This window comes from Bubalus bubalis, chromosome 8 (assembly GCF_019923935.1).
Source record: "Bubalus bubalis isolate 160015118507 breed Murrah chromosome 8, NDDB_SH_1, whole genome shotgun sequence".
NCBI lineage: Eukaryota > Metazoa > Chordata > Mammalia > Artiodactyla > Bovidae > Bubalus > Bubalus bubalis.
Genome location: NC_059164.1, coordinates 66,368,859 through 66,389,311, shown reverse-complemented (window position 1 = coordinate 66,389,311; position 20,453 = coordinate 66,368,859). Strand labels below are relative to the sequence as shown.

The 20,453-nt window shown below is 40.9% G+C and overlaps 1 protein-coding gene across 2 annotated transcripts in view; it reads left to right on the top strand.

The window, feature by feature from the left end:
• CHN2 (chimerin 2) overlaps positions 1-20,453 on the top strand; it is a 344,785-nt gene that overhangs the window by 190,467 nt on the left and 133,865 nt on the right. For both annotated transcript variants that reach the window (XM_006055669.4, XM_044946700.2), the window contains exons 4-5: positions 15,901-15,932; positions 20,301-20,414. In XM_006055669.4, the coding sequence (XP_006055731.1) occupies positions 15,901-15,932; positions 20,301-20,414 (146 nt within the window). The remainder of the gene's footprint in view (positions 1-15,900; positions 15,933-20,300; positions 20,415-20,453) is intronic.

Genomic DNA, 20,453 nt, shown 5'->3' with positions numbered 1-20,453 from the left:
GGTGTCATCTGCATATCTGAGGTTTTTGATATTTCTCCTGGCAATCTTGATTCCAGCTTGTGCTTCCTCCAGCCCAGAGTAACATCCTTTGTTTACTGATGTGGCAGGTGACATTCTTTGTTCACAGGGACATATTCTAGATACACAAGCAAGACCATGTTAGGAAAATTCTGCATACTATTCATTTAATCATTCAATAAATATTTATTGAGCAACTACTGTATACCAGCTCTTTTATAGACTCTAGAACAGCAGTAACTAGTGAAGCACAAAAATCTCTGCCCTTGTGTAGTTTCTATTTGAATGGAAGAGATTGGCAAAAAGCACACAAGTAAAATATATAGTATCTCGGGTGATGATAAATGTAGTGGAAAAAAATGAACCAGAGCAGAGATATGGGTTATGCCAAGGAGAGGAGTTTCCACTTTTAAGTAGAATAGTCTGGGAAACCCAACTAAGTTGTTTTGACCACATGGCAGTGGAGAGCCAGTGAAGGCTTTGCAGTAACATGATGAGATTTACATCTTCTTCCTCACTGTGAAAGATAAATTGGAGGATGATTAACGTATGGGCAAGAAGACCTGTAAAAAGACAATTTCAGCAGTCCGGGTGGATAAATAGTACAGCGAACATGGGGAGAAAGCAGGAGCATTTAGAGAGCAGTTAAAGAACTACATCCAATGAACAGGACTTAATGACTTTGGGGTTGGGAAGGAGGAAGGAGGGGAAGTTTTGTTTCCAACCCAGAAGTCAGGGCAAAGTTTCAAAGCAACATGCTGTGAGGGGTGGAGACCCACAGAGTAAAGGATTTAAATATTAGTTCACATATATGTATCTCATGATGGATATTCTTGTTGTTCTGTTGTGCCTGACTCTTTGTGACCACATGAACAGCAGCATGCCAGGCTTCCCTGTTCTTCACAATCTCCTGGAGCTTGCTCAAACTCATGTCCATTGAGTCATGATGCCATCCAACCATCTCATCCTCTGTCACCCCCTTCTCCTCTTGTCCTTAATCTTTCCCAGCATCAGGGTCTTTTCCCTGATGCTCTTCTCATCAGGTGACCAAAGTATTGGAGTTTCAGCTTCAGCATCAGTCCTTCCAATGAATATTCAGGGTTGATTTCCTTTAGGATTGCCTGGTTTGATTTCCTTGCAGTCCAAGGGACTCTCAAGAATCTTCTCCAGCGCCACAGTTCAAAAGCATCAATTCTTCACCACTCAGCCTTCTGTATGGTCCAACTCTTAACATCCATAGCTTTGACTGGATAGACCTTTGTCGGCCAAGTGATGTCTCTGTTTTTTAATACACTGTCTAGGTTTGTCACAACTTTTCTTCCAAGGAGCAAGTGTCTTTTAATTTTATGGCTACAGTCACCATCCACAGTGATTTTGGAGCCCAAGAAAATAAAGTCTGCCACTGTTTCCATTTTTTCCCCATCTATTTGCCGTGAAGTGATGGGACCGGATGCCATGATCTTTGTTTTCTGAATGTTGAGTTTTAAGCCAGCCTTTTCACTTTGTACTTTCACCTTCATCAAGAGACTCTTCGGTCCTCTTCACTTTTTGCCATTAGGGTGGTGTCATCTGCATATATGAGTTTACTGATGTTTCTCCTGGCAATCTTGATTCCAGCCTGTGCTTCATCACATGATGTAGTCTTCACGTAAGTTAAATAATCAGGGTGACAATATACAGCCTTGACATACTCCTTTCCCAGTTTTGAATCAGTTCATTGTTCTGTGTCTGGTTCTAACTGTTGCTTCATGACCTGCATACAGGTTTCTCAGGAGGCAGGATATTCTTAAGTATGTCTTAAATTTTTTCTTTAGTGTTTTTCATATTTTTTATAACTTTTCCAAGGGTGGAGGGAGGTGGGTTCCCTTATTAATCTTATTGAGTTGTTAGTCTGTTTAGTTTTGCATTTATCTGAGCTATTTCCCTGAGTAGCTAGAGGTATTTCTGTCTTTTCTTAAAAGCTACTCTTATCAGTATTATCAAAAACAAGTACTCCCTCTTACCTTGGTTTTACTCCATTTTGTGTCTTTCAAGTATTTGTTGCTTATTTGCATTTTAGTTTAAAAAACTGTTTTAATAACCTTCCTTGGGAATACTCAAGTCCAGAGTTCTTTTAGTTTAAGGTAGCATTATAGATGTGTTGGGTGTGCCTGTGTCTTGTAGGATGCTTCCCACGATGCCTGGGCTCTCCACTCGCTGGACGCCAGTAGCATCCTCCTGCTAGTCCTGACAATCAAAATTGTCTCTAGATATGGCCAAATATCCCCCGGGGCATAAAAACACCTACCCCCCAGTTGAGAACCACTGGTCTAAGAAAAATCTTTTACCTTTTATTTGTTCTAATATTACCACTTGTTTTAAAAGGTAGCTCAGTGGTAAAGAATCTATCAATGCAGGAGATGTGGGTTCAATCCTTGAGTCAGGAAGATCCCCTGGATAAGGGAATGGCAACTCACTCCAGTATTCTTGCCTGGGAAATCCCATGGACAGAGGAGCCTGGCAGGCTACAGTCCATGGAGTCTCAAAGAGTCGAACACAACTGAGCAACTGAACACACGCACACATATTTTAAAACCATAATTCCTGGGAAAACATAGGGTAAAAAGGAAATAAGACAGAAAACAAGCCAAATGAATGGGAACTATTTTGATCCTGAGCATCCAACCTGGTATTGTGTGCATCTACGAGTTAGCAGAATGTTTATAGCAAGTTTCTAAGGAGCCTGACTTGTGGTTACTTACATAACTTAGCAAAACCATTGGTAATCTTTTAAGGAGGTTTATTACAGAAAGTCTGGCTGGTAGATTTTTTAATAATACACCCTAATCAAGACAGGAAGTAAAGCACCTCATTAGTGCCCCATAAAAATCCTGGAGAGTTTAAAGTAATTCCATGAGGAAAACTAAAGAAAAGAAAGGGAGATTTCAAGTTTACTCAATTTTCATTCTATACTATGTGATCTGACCACAGGATGTAAATTTCTTTTTTTAATTAGTTAATTGTTATTGAAGTTTAGTTGCTTTACAATGTGTTAGTTTCTGCTGTATAGCAAAGTGAATCAGCTGTACATGTACATATATTCCCTCTTTGTCCCCACAGAGCATTGAGTTCCCTGTGTTATACAGTAGGTTCTCATTAGTTATTTTATACATAGTCATAAATATATATATATATATATATATATGTCAATCCCAATCTCCCAATTCATTGCATTCCCTCTTTTCCCCTTTGGTGTCCATACATTTGTTCTCTCCATCTGTGTCTCTATTTCTGCTTTGCAAACAGGTTCATTTATACCATTTTTCTAGCTTCTACATACATGTGTTAATAAACAATATTTCTTTTTCTCTTTCTGACTTACTTCACTTTGTATGACTGTCTCTAAGTCCATCCACATCTCTGCAAATGGCACAGTTTTGTTCCTTTTTATGGCTGAGTAATGTTCCACTGTGTATATGTACCACATCTTCTTTATCCATTCATCTGTCAATGGACAGTTAGGTTGTTTCCATGTCCTGGCTATTGTAAATAGTGCTGCAATGAACACTGGAGTACAAGTATCTTTTGTAATTATGGTTGTCTGTGGGTATATGCCTAGGAGTAGGATTGCTGGGTCATATGGTAGTTCTATTTTTACTTTTTTAAGGAACCTCCATACTGTTTTCCATAGTGCCTGTATAAGTTAACATTCCCACCACCTTTGTAAAGGAGTTCCCTTTCCTCCACACCCTCTCCAGCATTTATTGTTTGTAGATTTTTTTGATGACGGCCATTCTGACTGGTATGAGGTGATACCTCATTGCAGTTTTGATTTGCATTTCTCTAATAATTAGTGATGTTGAGCATCTTCTCACAAAGAATATAAAATTTCAGTACCTGCATTTTATTTCTCTCCCTTTCATAGAGATCTTTGATTTCTAATTAGAAGGAAATTACCCAAATTTATTTTTTCCTGAATGAAGTTGCCCCAGTATCACCAGTACAAATCCCCCCATCAAAAACCTTTCTCCCACACTTGATCTGTACCTCAGAGAATCTAGTAGTCTAGCGGCCCTGTGTAGGAGGTTGCTAAATTGGGTTTTTAAATTATTTCTATTAAGCAAAAACTTAACACAGACCAGCTGCTGGGGGATTATAAAAGCTTTGGTGTTTTTTTTTTTTTCAATAATTGGAAACCTTGTTTACAGAGGGCTCACAATATTCTTTAAATGCCTTTGTGTTAAATATAAAAGAACTTGTGTTTATCTAGGCAATGATACTCTGACTGTAAAGCCAGCTCGTTTAAGGATTACGCTTCCTCTCTCACTATGCAGCTGTCACCCTACTGTTCTTTCAAGCTTTGCAAAATGCTGAAGATTCTTGCTTAAAATTAGAAGAGTGAATTGGAAAACAAAACAAGTAGTTTGGAATACATCTAATTCTAAATCCCACGGAAATCTTTGAGAGACCCAAAATGTCACTATATCTAGGCAAATTTATTCCAAGTTCTCATGTGTTAACTCATTGACAGAATTCAGTTCATTCCAAAGGAATTTAGGTGCTCAGTGCTGGCAAAAGAAAAATCAAGGACAACTCAGGTAATTTAGTCTGAAGCTAGACTGTAGAACTTTGCTAGTCAATGAAGGCGTCCACGTGGATTGTCATCTGCTCTGGAGAAGACGGGAAGTACAGTGGTTAAAGGTGTGTGTGCTGAGTCCTAAGCCACTTACTAGATCTGTGACCTCAAGCTAGTTGTTTAGGGACTCTCTGAAAAATAAGTGTGCTCACTTCCCTCACAGGGTTGTTTGGAGGCTTAAATGAGAAAATACATGAAACCCTAAGGACAGCTCCTGGCAAAGAGTTGTTATTCATTCATTCAGTCGTGTCTGAACTCCAAACAATCCTGGCAAAGAGTAGCCGTTCAATGAGGGTTAGCCTGTTACCATAATGTTCCAAGTCCCATTGTTTTTCATATGTATTATTTCATCTAACCTTTGGAACAGCCTTATTAAAATAGTATATTTTTATAACTCTAGTTTTATTGAAAATCGAGAGAAATGAGATGCAAAGAAGTTTAATAACCCACTCAGGGTCACACAGCAATTGAATTGACAGCAGGGCTCTGTGTTCATAATCTCTGTCTCATTCTGCAAACATTTAATGAGTACAGGCACCCTTTGCTCTCAGAACAATCACTCTCCGAATATTTGCTATAATGACTCACAAAAGCTTTTGGCCAAAATCAGTCTCCCAGTTAAAAAGCTGCTATCACAAGTTCTCCTATGTGGGACAGCTTCTTAAACTTCCACGTGTACATGACTCCCCTTCAAAATGCACATTCTGCATTTCTCACGGGCTCCAAGGTGATGCCAATGCTGCTGCTCCGCAGGTCATACTTTGAGCAGCAGGGAAGCTAGATGATGGAAGAGGGGCTCCTTCAGACCTCAGAGCCCTCCTGATTGGCCTCCTGTTTAAACATGCATGCTAAGTCGCTTCAGTCATGTCCAACCCCTGGCAACCCCATGGACTGTAGCCCACCAGGCTTCTCTGTCCATGGAGGTTCTCCAGATAAGAATCCTGGAGTTGGTTGCCATGTGTTCCTCCAGGGAATCTTCCCTACCCAAGGATCGAACCCATGTCTCCTGCGGCATCTGTAGGCAGATTCTTTACCACTGAGCCACGGGGGAAGCCCCCTTGATTACACATACTGAACATTATATTCATAACTCTCCCCACTTCTCCCCTGAAGGTTTAGTTCCTCAGTACTTGTTTAGGCCAGGTAGCTTGGGGCACTACCAACTCAGGTCTAATTTAGATAGTATCTTTCAAATCTGCAGTAGTATCTCATTGTTTATGATAGAATATGCTCAGTATAGAAGGATAGTAAAATTCCTGTTCCATTCAACCATGGACTGCACACAAACGTACCTAGTCATTACGTTAAGAAGTGTTAAACAATTTTATAATTAGTGTTTAAATATTTCATATTATGCAGAAATTCTTAAATTGTTATATATTTAAAGCATTTTAGTAATGTCTGGGACATTGATATTTTTGGATGTTTTACAAATGAATTATTATTTTTTCCATTTAAAACAGTAGGATATAGACTCTTGTTATTTGAAACTCTAGTGACCAACACATTTTTAGAAATGGATTAGGTTCAGATAACAAGAGGTGCCTGCATTCACTCTGTGCCAGACATCGGGTGGAATTCTAGGAATACAATGGTGACGAAGACAAAAATAGCTGCTTAAAAAAACTCACAGAATAGTTAGAGAAGAAACAAGCAAGTTAAGATTTAAAATATGGTAGGATGTCAAGTTTTTCAGCAGAGATAGGTAGAAGGAGCTTTAAGAGCATGGAAAATAATGGGCCTGCCTCTTTCTTTGGTACACAGGAGGCTCTTTCTGGATACCAATAATAGCTAATACCCATTGTATATCTAGGTACTCCAGGCACTGTTGCAAGCATGATGCGTGTATTTACTCATTTAATTATGAAAACAACTTAATGAAGCAGATACTTTTGTTACCATCTCCATTTTAAAGATGAGGAAACTGAGGTACAGAGAAGTTAGTAACCTGCTTATGAACACACTGATATGGCCTTAAAGCCAGGCAGTCTGAGTCTAGAGCCTGCCCTTCCAAGCATCTTGTGATCCACCTTTATTTTATTAAATAAAGTTCAGGATCTTAAAGGAAGAACATACCAAAAAATGATGGATGTGTTAGGGGTGCATTTATAGAACTGTAAATGATTTGCTTTGATTGGAGCCTGTGATGGTCATGGGCTGATGAGGCCATGAGGTGAGAACCTATGACACTTGCCCTGGCTTCACACATAGAGGAGCATATGCATGGATCCTGTGGACCGGGCTGGACAGAACCAAAACCATCTTCAGTAGTCACAGTGCTGGCACGAATTATGTATGAGCTATGATACACAGTTATGAAATAGTTTACCATATATTACATGAGTGTTGTCCCTTTCCAATCAGTCATCTTGGGAAGCTGTGCTTTTATTCCCCCAGCTTCGCATTGCTCAGAGTGCCCTGGGAATGCTTTTCTAAAGTACCTTTAGAACAAGTCATAGTGCACATCTTATTACTAGAAAACCATGCTTCATTTTTGTCTCATATGGATCTCCTAGTTGGGTCACTCACCCTAAATAGGGTAATTTAGTAAATACTAAATTTAGCTCTGAATAACTTTTGCCTGTTTGTTATAACAACATCTACTCTCAAATCCATTCTCAAAAAACAAACGTATGTTTCTATTTACCAGTGATTCTGAAACTTCAGTATATGCTTAAATATCATCCAGAGGGACTTCATTAAATAGCACATCAAAGCCCCACCTTCAGTATTTCTGATTCAGTTCTTCTTAAAAAGGGATCAGGAATCTGCAACCTTTAACATGCATCCTAAAATTTCTGTTTTGAATGACCAGACCACACTTGGAGAGATGAAGCTGTTAGGATATTCAAGAGAAAGGGTAACAATTCTTAAGGCCAGTTCCAGAAAAGGAATTCCAAATGTGTTCTGATCAACAGTGATGTCAGTGGCAAATACTGCCCTCCTAGGGGGACTATTATCCAGCTGTTGTTCAGTCAGTAAGTCACATCCAGCTCTTTACGACCCATGGACTTCAGCACACCAGACTCCTCTCTCCTCCACTGTCACCTGGAATTTGCTCAAATTCATGTCCATTGAATCGGTGATGTTATGCAACCATTCATCTTCTGCATCCCCTTCTCCTTCTGCCCTCAATCTTCCCAGCATCAGATCTTTTCCAATGAGTTGGCTCTTTACATCAGGTGGCCAAAGTATTGGAGCTTCAGCTTCAGCATCAGTCCTTCCAATGAATATTCAGGGTTGATTTCCTTTAGAATTGTCAGCTCTTCTTGGATCTCCTTGCTGTCCAAGGGACTCTCAAGAGTCTTCTCCAGCGCCAATTCTTTGGCATCCGAAGCATCAATTCTTTGGCGTTCAGCCATCATTATGGTCCTACTCTCACATCCGTAGATGACTACTGGAAAAACCATAGCTTTGACTAGACAGATTTTTGTCAGCAAGGAGATGTCTCTGCTTTTTAATACACTGTCTAGGTTTGTCATAGCTTTCCTTCCAAGGAGCAAGTGTCTTTTAATTTCATGGCTACAGTCACCAGCCACAGTGATTTTGGAGCCCAAGAAAATAAAATCTGTCACTGTTTCTACTTTTCCCCTTTCTATTTGCCATGAAGATGGGATCGGATGCCATGATCTTAGTTTTTAGAATGGTGAGTTTCAAGCTAGCTTTTACATCTCCTCTTTCACTCTCATCAAGATGCTCTTTAGCTCCTTTTCACTTTCTGCTGTTAGAGTGGTATCATACATATCTGAAGTTGTTGATATTTCTCCCAGCACTCTTGATTCCAGCTTATGATTCACCCAGACTGGTATTTCACATAATGTACTCTGCATAGAAGTTAAATAAGCAGGGTAACAATATATAGCCTTGTCATAGTCCTTTTCCAGCTGTGAACCAGTCCATTGGTCCATGCCCAGTTCTAACTGTTGCTTCTTATACAGGTTTCTCAGGAGACAGGGAAGGTGGTCTGGTTCCCCCATCTCTTTAAGAATTTTTAAGTTTGCTGTGATCCACAGAGTCAAAAACGTTGACTTTTTCACAGATTGAAAAAGTTGGCTTAAAACTCAACATTCAGAAAATGAAGATCATGGCATCTAGTCCCATCACTTCATGGGAAATAGATGGGGAAACAGTGGAAACAGTGTCAGACTTTATTTTTGGGGGCTCCAAAATCACTGCAGATGGTGACTGCAGCCATGAAATTAAAAGACTCTTACTCCTTGGAAGAAAAGTTATGACCAACCTAGATAGCATATTGAAAAGCAGAGACATTACTTTGCCAACAAAGTTCTGTCTAGTCAAGGCTATGGTTTTTCCAGTGGTCATGTATGGATGTGAGAGTTGGACTGTGAGGAAAGCTGAGCGCTGAAGAATTGATGCTTTTCAACTGTGGTGTTGGAGAAGACTCTTGAGAGTCCCTTGGACTGCAAGGAGATCCAACCAGTCCATTCTGAAGGAGATCAGCCCTGGGATTTCTTTGGAAGGAATGATGCTGAAACTCCAATACTTGGGCCACCTCATGCGAAGAGCTGACTCACTGGAAAAGACTCTGATGCTGCGAGGGATTGAAGCAGGAGGAGAAGGGGATGACAGAGGATGAGATGGCTGGATGGCATCACTGACTCGATGGACATGAGTCTGAGTGAACTCCAGGAGTAGGTGATGGACAGGGAGGCCTGGTGTGCTGCGATTCATGGGGTCGCAAAGAGTTGGACACGACTGAGCGACTGAACTGAACTGAACTAACAGAGTCAAAGGCTTTAATCTAGGCAATGAAGTAAAAGTATACGTTTTTTTGGAACTCCTTTACTTTCTCTATGATCTAACAAATGTTGGCAATTTGATTTCCGGTTGCTCTGCCTTTTCTGAACCCAGCTTGTACATCTGGAATTTCTCAGTTCATATGCTACTGAAGGCTAGCTTGAAGGATTTTGAGCATACCCTTGCTAGCATGTGAACTGAACACAATTGTACAGTAGTTGGAACATTTTTTGGCATTGCCCTCTGAGATTGGAATAAAAACTGACCTTTTCCAGTCTTGTAACCACTGCTAAGTTTTCCAAATTTGCTGACATATTGAGTGCAGCACTTTAACAGCATCATGAAATTATGAAATAATTTAGGATTGAAAAAGCTCAGCTGGAATTCTGTAACCTCCATTAGCTTTGTTCATAGTAATGCTTCCTAAGCCCCAGTTGACCTCACACTCCAGGATATCTGGCTCTAGGTGAGTGGCCACACCATCATGGTTATCCAGGTCATTAAGACCTTTTTTGTATAGTTCTTCTGTGCATTCTTGCCACCTCATCTTAATATCTTCTGCTTCTGTTAGGTCCTTGCCATTCTGTCCTTTTTCTCACTCATCCTTGTCAGAAATGTTCCCTTGATATCTCTAATTTTCTTGAAGAGATCTCTGGTCTTTCCCTTTCTGTTGTTTTCCTCTATCTCTTTGCATTGTTCATTTAAGAAAGGGAGGGAGGTGGAAGGGGGTACAGGATGGAGGGGACAAATGTATGCCTATGGCCAATTCATATTGATGTATGGCAAAACCATCACAATATTGTAAAGTAATTATCTTCCAATTAAAATAAATAAATTTAAAAAAAGAAGGCCTTCTTATCTCTCTGAAACTTATCTCTCTGAAACTCTGCCTTCAGTTGGGTATATCATTCCCTTTCTCCCTTGCCTTTTGCTTCTCTTCTTTCACAGCTATTTGTAAAGCCTCCTCAGATAACCACTTTGACTTCTTGCATTATTTTTTCCTTCGGGATGGTTTTGGTCACTGCTTCCTGCACAGTGTTACAAACTTCATCCATAGTTCTTCAGGCACTCTGTCTACCAGATATAATCCCTTGAGTCTGTTTGTCATTTCCACTGTATAATCATAAGGGATTTGATTTAGGTCATACCTGAATGATCTAGTGGTTCTCCATACTTTCTTTAATTTAAGCCTGAATTTTGCAATAAGGACCTCATGATCTGAGCCATAGTCAGCTCCAGCTTGTTTTTTACTGATTGTATAGCGCTTCTCCATCTTTGGCTGCAAAGAACATAATCAATCTGATTTCGGTATTGACTATCTGGTGATGTCCATGTGTAGAGTCGTCTCTTGTGTTGTTGGAACAGGGTGTTTGCTATGACCAGTGCATTCTCTTGACAAAACTCTGTTAGCCTTTGCCTTGCTTCATTTTGTTCTCCAAGGCCAAACTTGCCTATTACTCCAAGTATCTCTTAACTGCCTACTTTTGTGTTGCAGTCCCCTATGATAAAAATGATATCTTTTTTAGTGTGAGTTCTAGAAGAGGTTGTAGGTCTTCATAGAACCAGTCAACTTCAGCTTCTTCAGCATCAGTGGTTGGGGCATAGACTTGGTTTATTGTGATGTTGAATGATTTACCTTGGAAATGAACCGAGATCATTCTGTCATTTTACAGATTGCACTCAAGTACTGCATTTCAGACTCTTTTGTTGACTATAAGTGCTACTCCATTTCTTCTAAGGGATTCTTGCCCACAGTAGTAGATATAATGGTCATCTGAATTAAATTTGCTCATTTGCATGGATTTTGGGCTTCCCTAATAACTCAGTTGGTAAAGAATCCACCTGCAATGTAGGAGACCTGGGTTTGATCCCTGGGTTGGGAAGATCCCCTGGAAAAGGGAAAGACTACCCACTCCAGTATTCTGGCCTGGAGAATTCCATTGATGGTATAGTCCGTGGGGTCGCAAAGAGTCAGAGACGACTGAGCGACTTTCACTTCACATCGATTTTAGTTCAGTGATTCCTGCTACTGCTACTGCTAAGTCACTTCAGTCGTGTCCGACTCTGTGTGACCACATAGATGGCAGCCCACCAGGCTCACCCGTCCCTGGGATTCTCCAGGCAAGAACACTGGAGTAGGTTGCCATTTCCATCTCCAGTGCATGAAAGTGAAAAGTGAAAATGAAGTCGCTCAGTCCTGTCGGACTCTTAGCGACCCCATGGACTGCAGCCTACCAGGCTCCTCCATCCATAGGATTTTCCAGGCATGAGTACTGGAGTGGGGTGCCATGGCCTTCTCCTAAGATGTCGATATTCAATTTTTCCATCTCCTGCCTGTCTACATCCAATTTACCTTAATTCATGGACTTAACATTCCAGGTTCCTATGCAATATTGTTCTTTACAGCATCAGACTTTACTTTCACCACCAGACATATTCACAACTTTCTGCATTGGTCCAGCCTCTTCATTCTTTCTGGAGCTATTTGTAATTATCCTCTGCTATTCCCCAGTAGCATATTGGACACCTTCCAACCTGGGGGGCTCATCTTCCAGTGTCATATCTTTTTGCTTTCATACTATTCATGGGGTTCTCCTGGAAAGAATACTGGAGGGTTTTGCCATTTCTTCCTCCAGTGGACCATGTTTTGTCAGAACTCTTCATCATGACCCATCCATCTTGTGTGGCCCTGTACAGCATAACTCATAGTTTCTTGAGTTACACAAGCACTTTCGCCAGGATAAGGCTGTGATCCATGAAGGAGAGTCTCCTGTAGATGGTCCTTATTTAGAGAATGATGTTCAGTTATACTTATTTAAAAAGAAAAAAATCAGCCACCATTTTGCACAGTCACGCCACATAACCAAAGTCACTTGTGTCTTGGGGAGTACCCATTTCAGGAGTGTGTTTGCTCACTGGTTGGCTTAGTATCCTCCTTTTGCAAAGAGTGGTGCTCCTTTCAGAACCAGGTGGATCATGAAAGGATCCAGCATTGGAAGATGGAGCAAAATGCCCACAAATTATTACTTTTTTCCTAAGAAGGTTGGACTTCTTTCACTTCTGAAACTGGATCACTAAACCCCAGAGCCAGTCACACTCACAGTGACCAGCTTCACCAGTGTGATGGGCTGTCCAGCTTTAGCCGTTGTCCTGGCAGGCGACTTCCCTTCATGTTGGGATACGTAGTGTTTTTGTCCCTTCCTGAATTCATGTGACTACCTAAATTAGCCCTCCATTTTTCTCAAGTTTGCCTAATTTTAACGACATAATTCTCAATGAAAACGGAGGAATTTCAGAGCTGCTTTACTTATTATTTATCAATTGTCCTTTGTCTCGTTCACTGAAGAGAATCTCATACACCAGAAATTGAAATTCAATGCTATGGCTTCTTTAATAAAACAAATCTGTGTTTCACAGGTACATCATGATCCCATCAGTGTTTAATATGAAGCAGTGCCTGGGGCAGAGTGAGGCCCCTTTAAGGCAGTACTCGGTCACAAGGAGGACGTTACTGTAGTCAGATCCCTTGTCCCTCAGAGCCCTGATGTCAGCTGACTGTGTTTTGTCAGGGTCTGAGGATCCAAAATGATCCATCTTAAAAAATGTGGATATTCTATGATTTCTCTGGCATCATTTAACTTAAATTTATCTCTTGACTGCTCAAAAGTTCAGTGAGAGGCGGAGAGAAAGACTATGTTTAGATTCCTGTGAGCAAAAAGTTTAGGAAAAGGAAGAGGTGATTGTTACAGCTTTTTATCCCAGTCATTATTTCTCTCTTTAACACTAACGAGGACAGCTATATTTTCTTTATGAGCTACAGAGACAACACCAGGAAGAGAGATTGAATCAGATCACTATCAAAACAGCCGGGACAGTGGGAGCCGTGATTGGATGTCTGTCCACATTCTCTGTCTTCACTCTCTCTTACTTCCACCTTTCCTCTCCGCCATGTGTGGCTTTGCCAGATTTAGAAGGAAAAAAAAAGAAATGAAAACAGGGTATCTAGATAAATTTGAATTTCAGACAAATGAAGAATAGTATTTTAGTACACATTTTGTGCAATATTGGGTGCCTGTTCCATGATGGTATTCCACGTGGAGTCTCTCCCACACGATTCAGTGCTCTTGTTTTACTTTCTTGCAGTTTTCATATGCAGATTTGTTCTTCAGTTGGGTCAAAGGGTCCTTCAGGCAGGATCTTATCTGGTGTTTCTCAAGGCACCCTAGATATTGACTTCCCTATTTAGGGGCCTATGTTGGATTTTTCAAAAGTTACCTTCTACTGCAAGTACAGAACCCCCCTGAGCTCTTTATATATTTCCTCTCATATCTCTGAGGTCATTACTTCATGAACAATGACCAGGCTGAGCACAGAGCTCTGAGCATAAGTGTGCTGTGTATTTTTGAGTGATAGATGAACTGAAAGCAATTTGTTGTCTTAAGAGGCAATTAAATTAACTTACCTGCATGCCAGGAGTTAGTAGTAAGCTCTATCTGCCATGCTATCCATCTGGGAAGTTAGGTTAATTACTCTTCCCTTTTGGAAAGATAAGAGGATGGAGGAAGGGAATGAGGTTGGGAGCTATACCTAGTTTTGTAAACATATGTCCTAAGAGTAGGTAAGAACTGAGAAAGCTAATGTTGTTGCTAAGTCGCTTCAGTCGTGTCCAACTCTGTGCAACCCCAGAGACCGCAGCCCACCAGGCTCCGCCGTCCCTGGGATTCTCCAGGCAAGAACACTGGAGTGGGTTGCCATTTCCTTCTCCAATGCATGAAAGTGAAAAGTGAAAGGGAAGTCGCTCAGTCGTGCCGGACTCTTAGCGACCCCATGGACTGCAGCCCACCAGGCTCCTCCGTCCATGGAATTTTCCAGGCAAGAATACTGGAGTGGGGTGCCATCGCCTTCTCCAGAGAAAGCTAATAGAATGATGTAAATGACAAAATGTGCAACTCACATTCAAAAGCTTCCTAGTATGTGGAGTCATGGTACACATCAGATAACAAGGTGCCTTTTTACATACTTTGTGCTTCAATTAATGCTATTATTTAGATCATCCTTTGTAAGTGACACCTAGCAGGCTTCAAACCTTAAAGATTAAGAGTGATGAATGCCCTCTCTTGGTTCAGTGCTTTTCAAGTGTAAAATGCACAGAAGAGTGAACACATATTTAGACATGTCTAGATGATTAGTTTTATGCCAGCTAGGCTTGCCCAAGGCAGGCTTGTCAAGATGGTCCCCTGGCTCCCCCTTTTGAAACTTCCTCTAGTGCATAGCTCCCTACTGCCCATTTCAGTTTAGTTCAGTCGCTCAGTCATTTCTGACTCCTTGTGACCTCATGAACTGCAGCATGCCAGGCCCCCCTGTCCATCACCAACTCCCAGAGTTTACCCAAACTCATGTCCATTGAGTCGGTGATGCCATCCAATCATCTCATCCTCTTGTTGTCCCCTTCTCCTCCTGCCTTCAATCTTTCCCAGCATCAAGGTCTTTTCAAATGAGCCAGCTCTCCGCATCAGGTCCCCTGCATCATTTGAAGGGTAGAGGTAAGCTAGGAAACTGCCTTCAGATACCACCACTCTGTCCTGCTGAGAAAACTGCCCGTTTGACTATACACAGAAATGACTGTAAATGAAATAGCTGCCCAGCTCATATTCTACTTTAGCAAATAAACATGAACTTGCTGTTTATAAGCATCAATGAAAATCTATAACTTCTTGTAGCTCTACATATCCTCAGTGTCCCTGGAATCAGCCTAGAAGAATAAAAGCAGAATATGGGAATTCATATTAATTTCTCACCAACTCCAACACCTTTAACCTAAGAAAACAAAGTTCATACAAAAGTAGATTATCACATATATGTGGTAGAAATCCAGTGTGATTACCCCAAGGCTCAAGATATGATTGAAAAATCTTTTCTGGAATATTTATGCTTTTCAGTCAACTCATAAATCCTATCCTCCAAAGTTTATACCTCTGATGTCAAATGAATTTTAGCCCATTAGCCATTTGTTGAAAAAATGTTAGGATGTAGGTTTTATCTGTAAAGAGACCAAATTAAGCTTATTTTTTAATCCTGGTGTACACCCCATTTTTATTATAACCAAATAATGAAACAATTAGAGGAAGATTGAAATAAATATTTATGTTTTATTCATGCTAGAAGTACTTATTCTCTCCTTCAGGATGAAGCCTTGTAATACTGTTATCAATTCCTTAATATTAAAATAAGCCTCATTTTATTTCCTTTGAACATTTTTTTATTGGATGTTTGAGTTTGGGTGGGAATGAGCCTAATTATTAGAGAAATATGGCAATTCTAGATCATTTTTACTCAAGAAAGTTGAGTGTGTTGGTTAACTCCAGAATGTCTTAGGTCTCTGATTTGGGGAATAAAAACTGTAATAAAATTATTTCCAGGACTCTAGCTCTGTTTATTTGAATAGTAGTTTTATCTATCTGATTTGAATTCAAATGCATTATTAATGCTTTTTTTCTTTTTTAATATAGGTGGAAAACAGACCAAAATATTATGGAAGAGAGTATGTATTCTGCTATTCATTGTTTTAATAACATAATAAGAAGTCATTTTCATATGTCATTTAAATATTAAATATTAAAAATTTTCCAATATATAGTCTTCATCAAATATCCATTGTGCAAGAGTTTAATAATAAGGATAAATGCAATCAGATCCTTTTGTATTGAATTTTTCTTATAATATTCAGGTGTTTGCCTTTCACAAATGTGGGAGGATCACTATCTCCTGCTACATTCAGTTCTTTTCACAAAAGCAGCCACTGAGTGCCTGGAAGTATTTGAAACATAAGGCAGCATTTTCCATAGTTGTGGCTCTCTTAATCTTTCATCTCACTTTCTACCTCAATACCATATAAACAGCTCGAGTCAAAGACTGTAAACTGAGGCCGAGTTCCTGGCTTTCCCGCACCTCAGTAAGTGCAGCACTCAGGAAAGTCATCCCATTTCCTTGCAGTCTCATAAAACCAAAATGATGATTTCTCTTGATGTGGATCTATTAGCCAAATTACCTTAATACCATAATTATGATTTCCCCCATTTTCCTCTTAATTTCATCTCTTGTTTTACTTTCTGAGAAACCTACTGCAAAGCAAATATGCATTACCATAAAAACAACTAGCAGGCTGGGGCTGTGGCCTTGTGCACAGCTCACAGCAGGCAGAACTGCCCAGCACAGAGTCAGGGTAGTTACATAGTTCACTCTTCTTCCCACGTCCAACCTGGAGGCATTCAGAGGCAAAGTCTCTTTCAAGTCCACCGACCAAACTAAAACCTCCTTCCTCTATTCCCTGACCCATCAGAGCTTCACTCTTGTGATTAATGATGCTATTATTTGTCCCAGTTCAGCAGCTACTTCCTAATTGCCATGGCTGCATTTCTGAACCTTCCTACTGGGCCTTGAAAATTCAGCTACGGGTTCTGGAGTACCTGCCTGGACCATTGGCCTCCTCTCTTCCACCCCACATCCCTAACAGTCAACCTGGATATAAGATGACTTTTTTTTCTTTAGTATACTGTTTTGGATTTTACTCTAGAACAACACCAAAAATAAAGAATTAAAAAAGAAAATGAAAACCTAATATATACTTCTAAAATAGAACACTTTTGTACATGAATTCCAAAAGGAACTCTATTCATTGTCTTTTCCTTTTTTGCATAAAACTTTTATTGAATAACCTCCTAGTTCTCATCCTCAAACCCCCATCCACATAAACTGTATAGTGAGAGGAGACCAAAGAAACCACAAAAAAGAACATTTGCTGTTAGAGGGAAGTTAGCTTAAAAACTTCAGATTCTGTGTTTCCCTTTCTTTCTTTTTTTTTTTTTTTAATTTTATTTTATTTTTAAACCTGAAACACTGTATTAGTTTTGCTAAACATCAAAATGAATCTGCCACAGGTATACATACGCTCCCCATCCTGAACCCCCCTCCCTCCTCCCTCCCCACACCATTAAATTCCATTCAAAATATAAGATATGCTCTAGTCAGGAAACATTTGTACATATTTTTTTCTTAGAAAGAATCACAATAAAGTGTGGACAATGGGTATCATTAGTGAAAAGGGAATTTGTATTTTTCTACTGTTTATATTTTTATTTCTTTTGTGCCTTTTAATTTTCCCACTGTGGATAGGTATTACTTCAGTTTTTAAAAAGTTAAACGATACCTAATTTACTGGGGAAAATTAAAGCACAGGGATCGAACCCAAGTCTCCCGCATTGCGGGCAGATTCTTTACCAGCTGAGCTACAAGGGAAGCCCAAGAATACTGGAGTGAGTAGCCTATCCCTTCTTCAGTGGATCTTCCTGACCCAGGAATTGACCTAGGGTCTCCTGCATAGCAGGCGGACTCTTTACCAACTGCGCTATCAGGGAAGCCCGTATAGGAATTGACAATGTGGAAAATACCATAACCCACCATTAGAGAGAAGTATTGTTAACTTTTTTCCCTTCATCTCTTTCTTCCCAGTCTTTGTGCAGGCTTTCTTTTTGAAAAGTTGGGATCATTATATATATATATATATACATATATATATATATATATATATATATATATCTCTTTTAAATCTATCCCTAAAGGGGATGCTGAGCTGCACGCTGAGTCTTCAGGTGCACAAAATTGTTACTTCTTTCAAACAATTGAATTTATCTTAGTTTTTGACACTTGGCATCTGCTGCTGGCCATCCCTGAAACAAGGGAGTTTAAACGAAGCTGCTTCCTGGTTAGCCGCCTGTTGAGGATGCTCCTCCTCTCGTGGTTTTCGCCCTTATCCGCCCAGAGAGTGGTCTGGGCCTGGGGTGTCCGGTTTCTCTGCCCTCCTCTGTGTGTGTCTCTTCCTGCCATGGTCATCCCCCCAACCCCCCTGCCCGTCCGGTTGTATCCTGGACATCCCAAGCCTTTGTCTTGTGGCACCAGCTTCTGCCCTTTCTGACTCTGATGTGGGAAACTTTCCAGTGCCCTCTGCTCTTCTACCCTCCCCAGGTCTGTCTGTCTGTCTCTCTTTCTGTCTCTCTGTCTCTCTCTCACTGGCCTAGTAACTGCAGACTGCCCTCAGGTCCCTGTTCAGACCATCTGTCCAGTCTTCTCCAGCCCCACCTCTTGCTACAAACCAGGTCTCCAGTCTATGGGCATACCACCCTAAACGCGCCCAAGCTCGTCGTCAAAGGAGGCTTCTCCACCTCCCAACTCAGACCCACTGAGCCTGGGCTCTGGCCAGATTTCTCCCAATTTCCCTCCCAAATAACTGGGGACACTGTTCTCCTTTTGGGCAGTTTTGGGCAGGAGGATTACTCTTACATCACACAGTACGTTTATCCTCACCCCAGAAATGCACTGCTCCAAGACCTCCATGTGTGGGCTTTCAAGATTTAAAACCAAAATTTGAGAAGCCACAGCCCCTCTTTTTCCCAAGCTATCACTGCCCTAGACTTTTGAGAGTTGATTTGAGAACTCAAAGCCAGAACATTGGGACCTCGCTCCCCTAAGACTAAAGCTTCAGCTTGTAAGATCTAGCTGTACAGAATAGAAGGGAATTAGGACATAAAAATTGTGATACATGAACTTCCCTGGTGGCTCAGTGGTAAAGAATCTGCCTGCAATGCAGGAGGCACAGGATACTCGGGTTTGATCCCTGAGTTGGGAAGATCCCCTGGAAGAGGGCATGGCAACCCATTCCAGTATTCTTGCCTGGAGAATCCCATGGACAGAGGAGCCCGGCAGGCTATAATCCATAGGGTCACAAAGAGTTGGACACGACTGAAGCAACTTAGCATGCACCCATTGTGATAGGTATATTTTTTTTCCAAAAAATTATCCTGGTACATGTGTCCTGTAAATAATCTTTGCATTCCTGGGGAAAAACTTGTGTAGCTATTTCCCTTCCTTCCCTCTCCCTTCCAGGAAGGTAAAAGAGGATTATTTGTCCAGAAATTTTTTTCTCTAATTTATTCTTCCAAATTCTCTAAGATTGGGTAATCCTAGAAAGAGAATGTTGTTCCCTCTCCCAAGAGCCCAGGGCCCCTCGGTACCGACCTAACCCCGCAACTCAGCTCCCACCTTCCTCTGTAACACAGAATGATCAAATCTCTGAAAACAGGGTTGAGCCCCTGTTATTGTTTGAGGGTGACAGAGAGCCGACTGGTTGACTGTCCCTAACTGCTGTCCTGTTCTCTTCTCCCCTGGCATCACCATACACTCTCTAGGGCTCAGACATCCCTTCCAGAGTGAGGCAGTCTCTGGCTAAGCCTGAAATCCTACTGCATTTTCTACATGCATGTGTAGAATAGCAAGGGAAATAGCAAGGGAAAAAATAAACATTATCTTTTAAAACAGAAAAATAGGTACATTCTACACCACACATCCTTAAGGATTGCTCTCAAAATTTAAAGAAGTGGAAGACTGTTCATGACTGCTGGCTATTCTTTCCAGCGAATGAGCCTCTTAAATGAACAGCACCCCACACCTAAAGTAAGCAGGGTGATAATCAGTATGTGTTCATTTGCAATCAGAATAATACATAGTGAGCGGGGAGCTAAATTGGTAAATGCTCTTTTGTTATTCCCCACGGTTAAAAGAGGAGTTGTAACCTGGCTTTTGGTTCTGACTTTAATTTTCAGCTTGTGAGGAAAGACAATAGCAGAAAGCCTGGTGGACTTGGCCTTCTTCCTTTTGTTTTGCATGTTATCTGTTTGGGTGCATGCTGGGAGGTGGGTCCAAGCCCATCTGGAACTATACATTAGTCACTTCCTTCTTCATTAAGGTGAGGAGCCGTAAATTCCAGGTGGTCCCACCATGTTTTTTAACCAGCTCTTTGTGGTCCATACTTGGTGTATGGTCTGTTCAGAACAAAGATGCTCTTGTCTCTTCTCAGGTTCCATGGTATCATCTCCCGAGAGAAGGCAGATGAGCTTCTTGGAGGCGTAGAGGGTGCCTACATTCTTCGAGAAAGCCAGCGCCAGCCAGGATGCTACACGTTAGCACTAAGGTAAACTCGATTATCCAGTTGCAACTGCTTTGCAAGCAT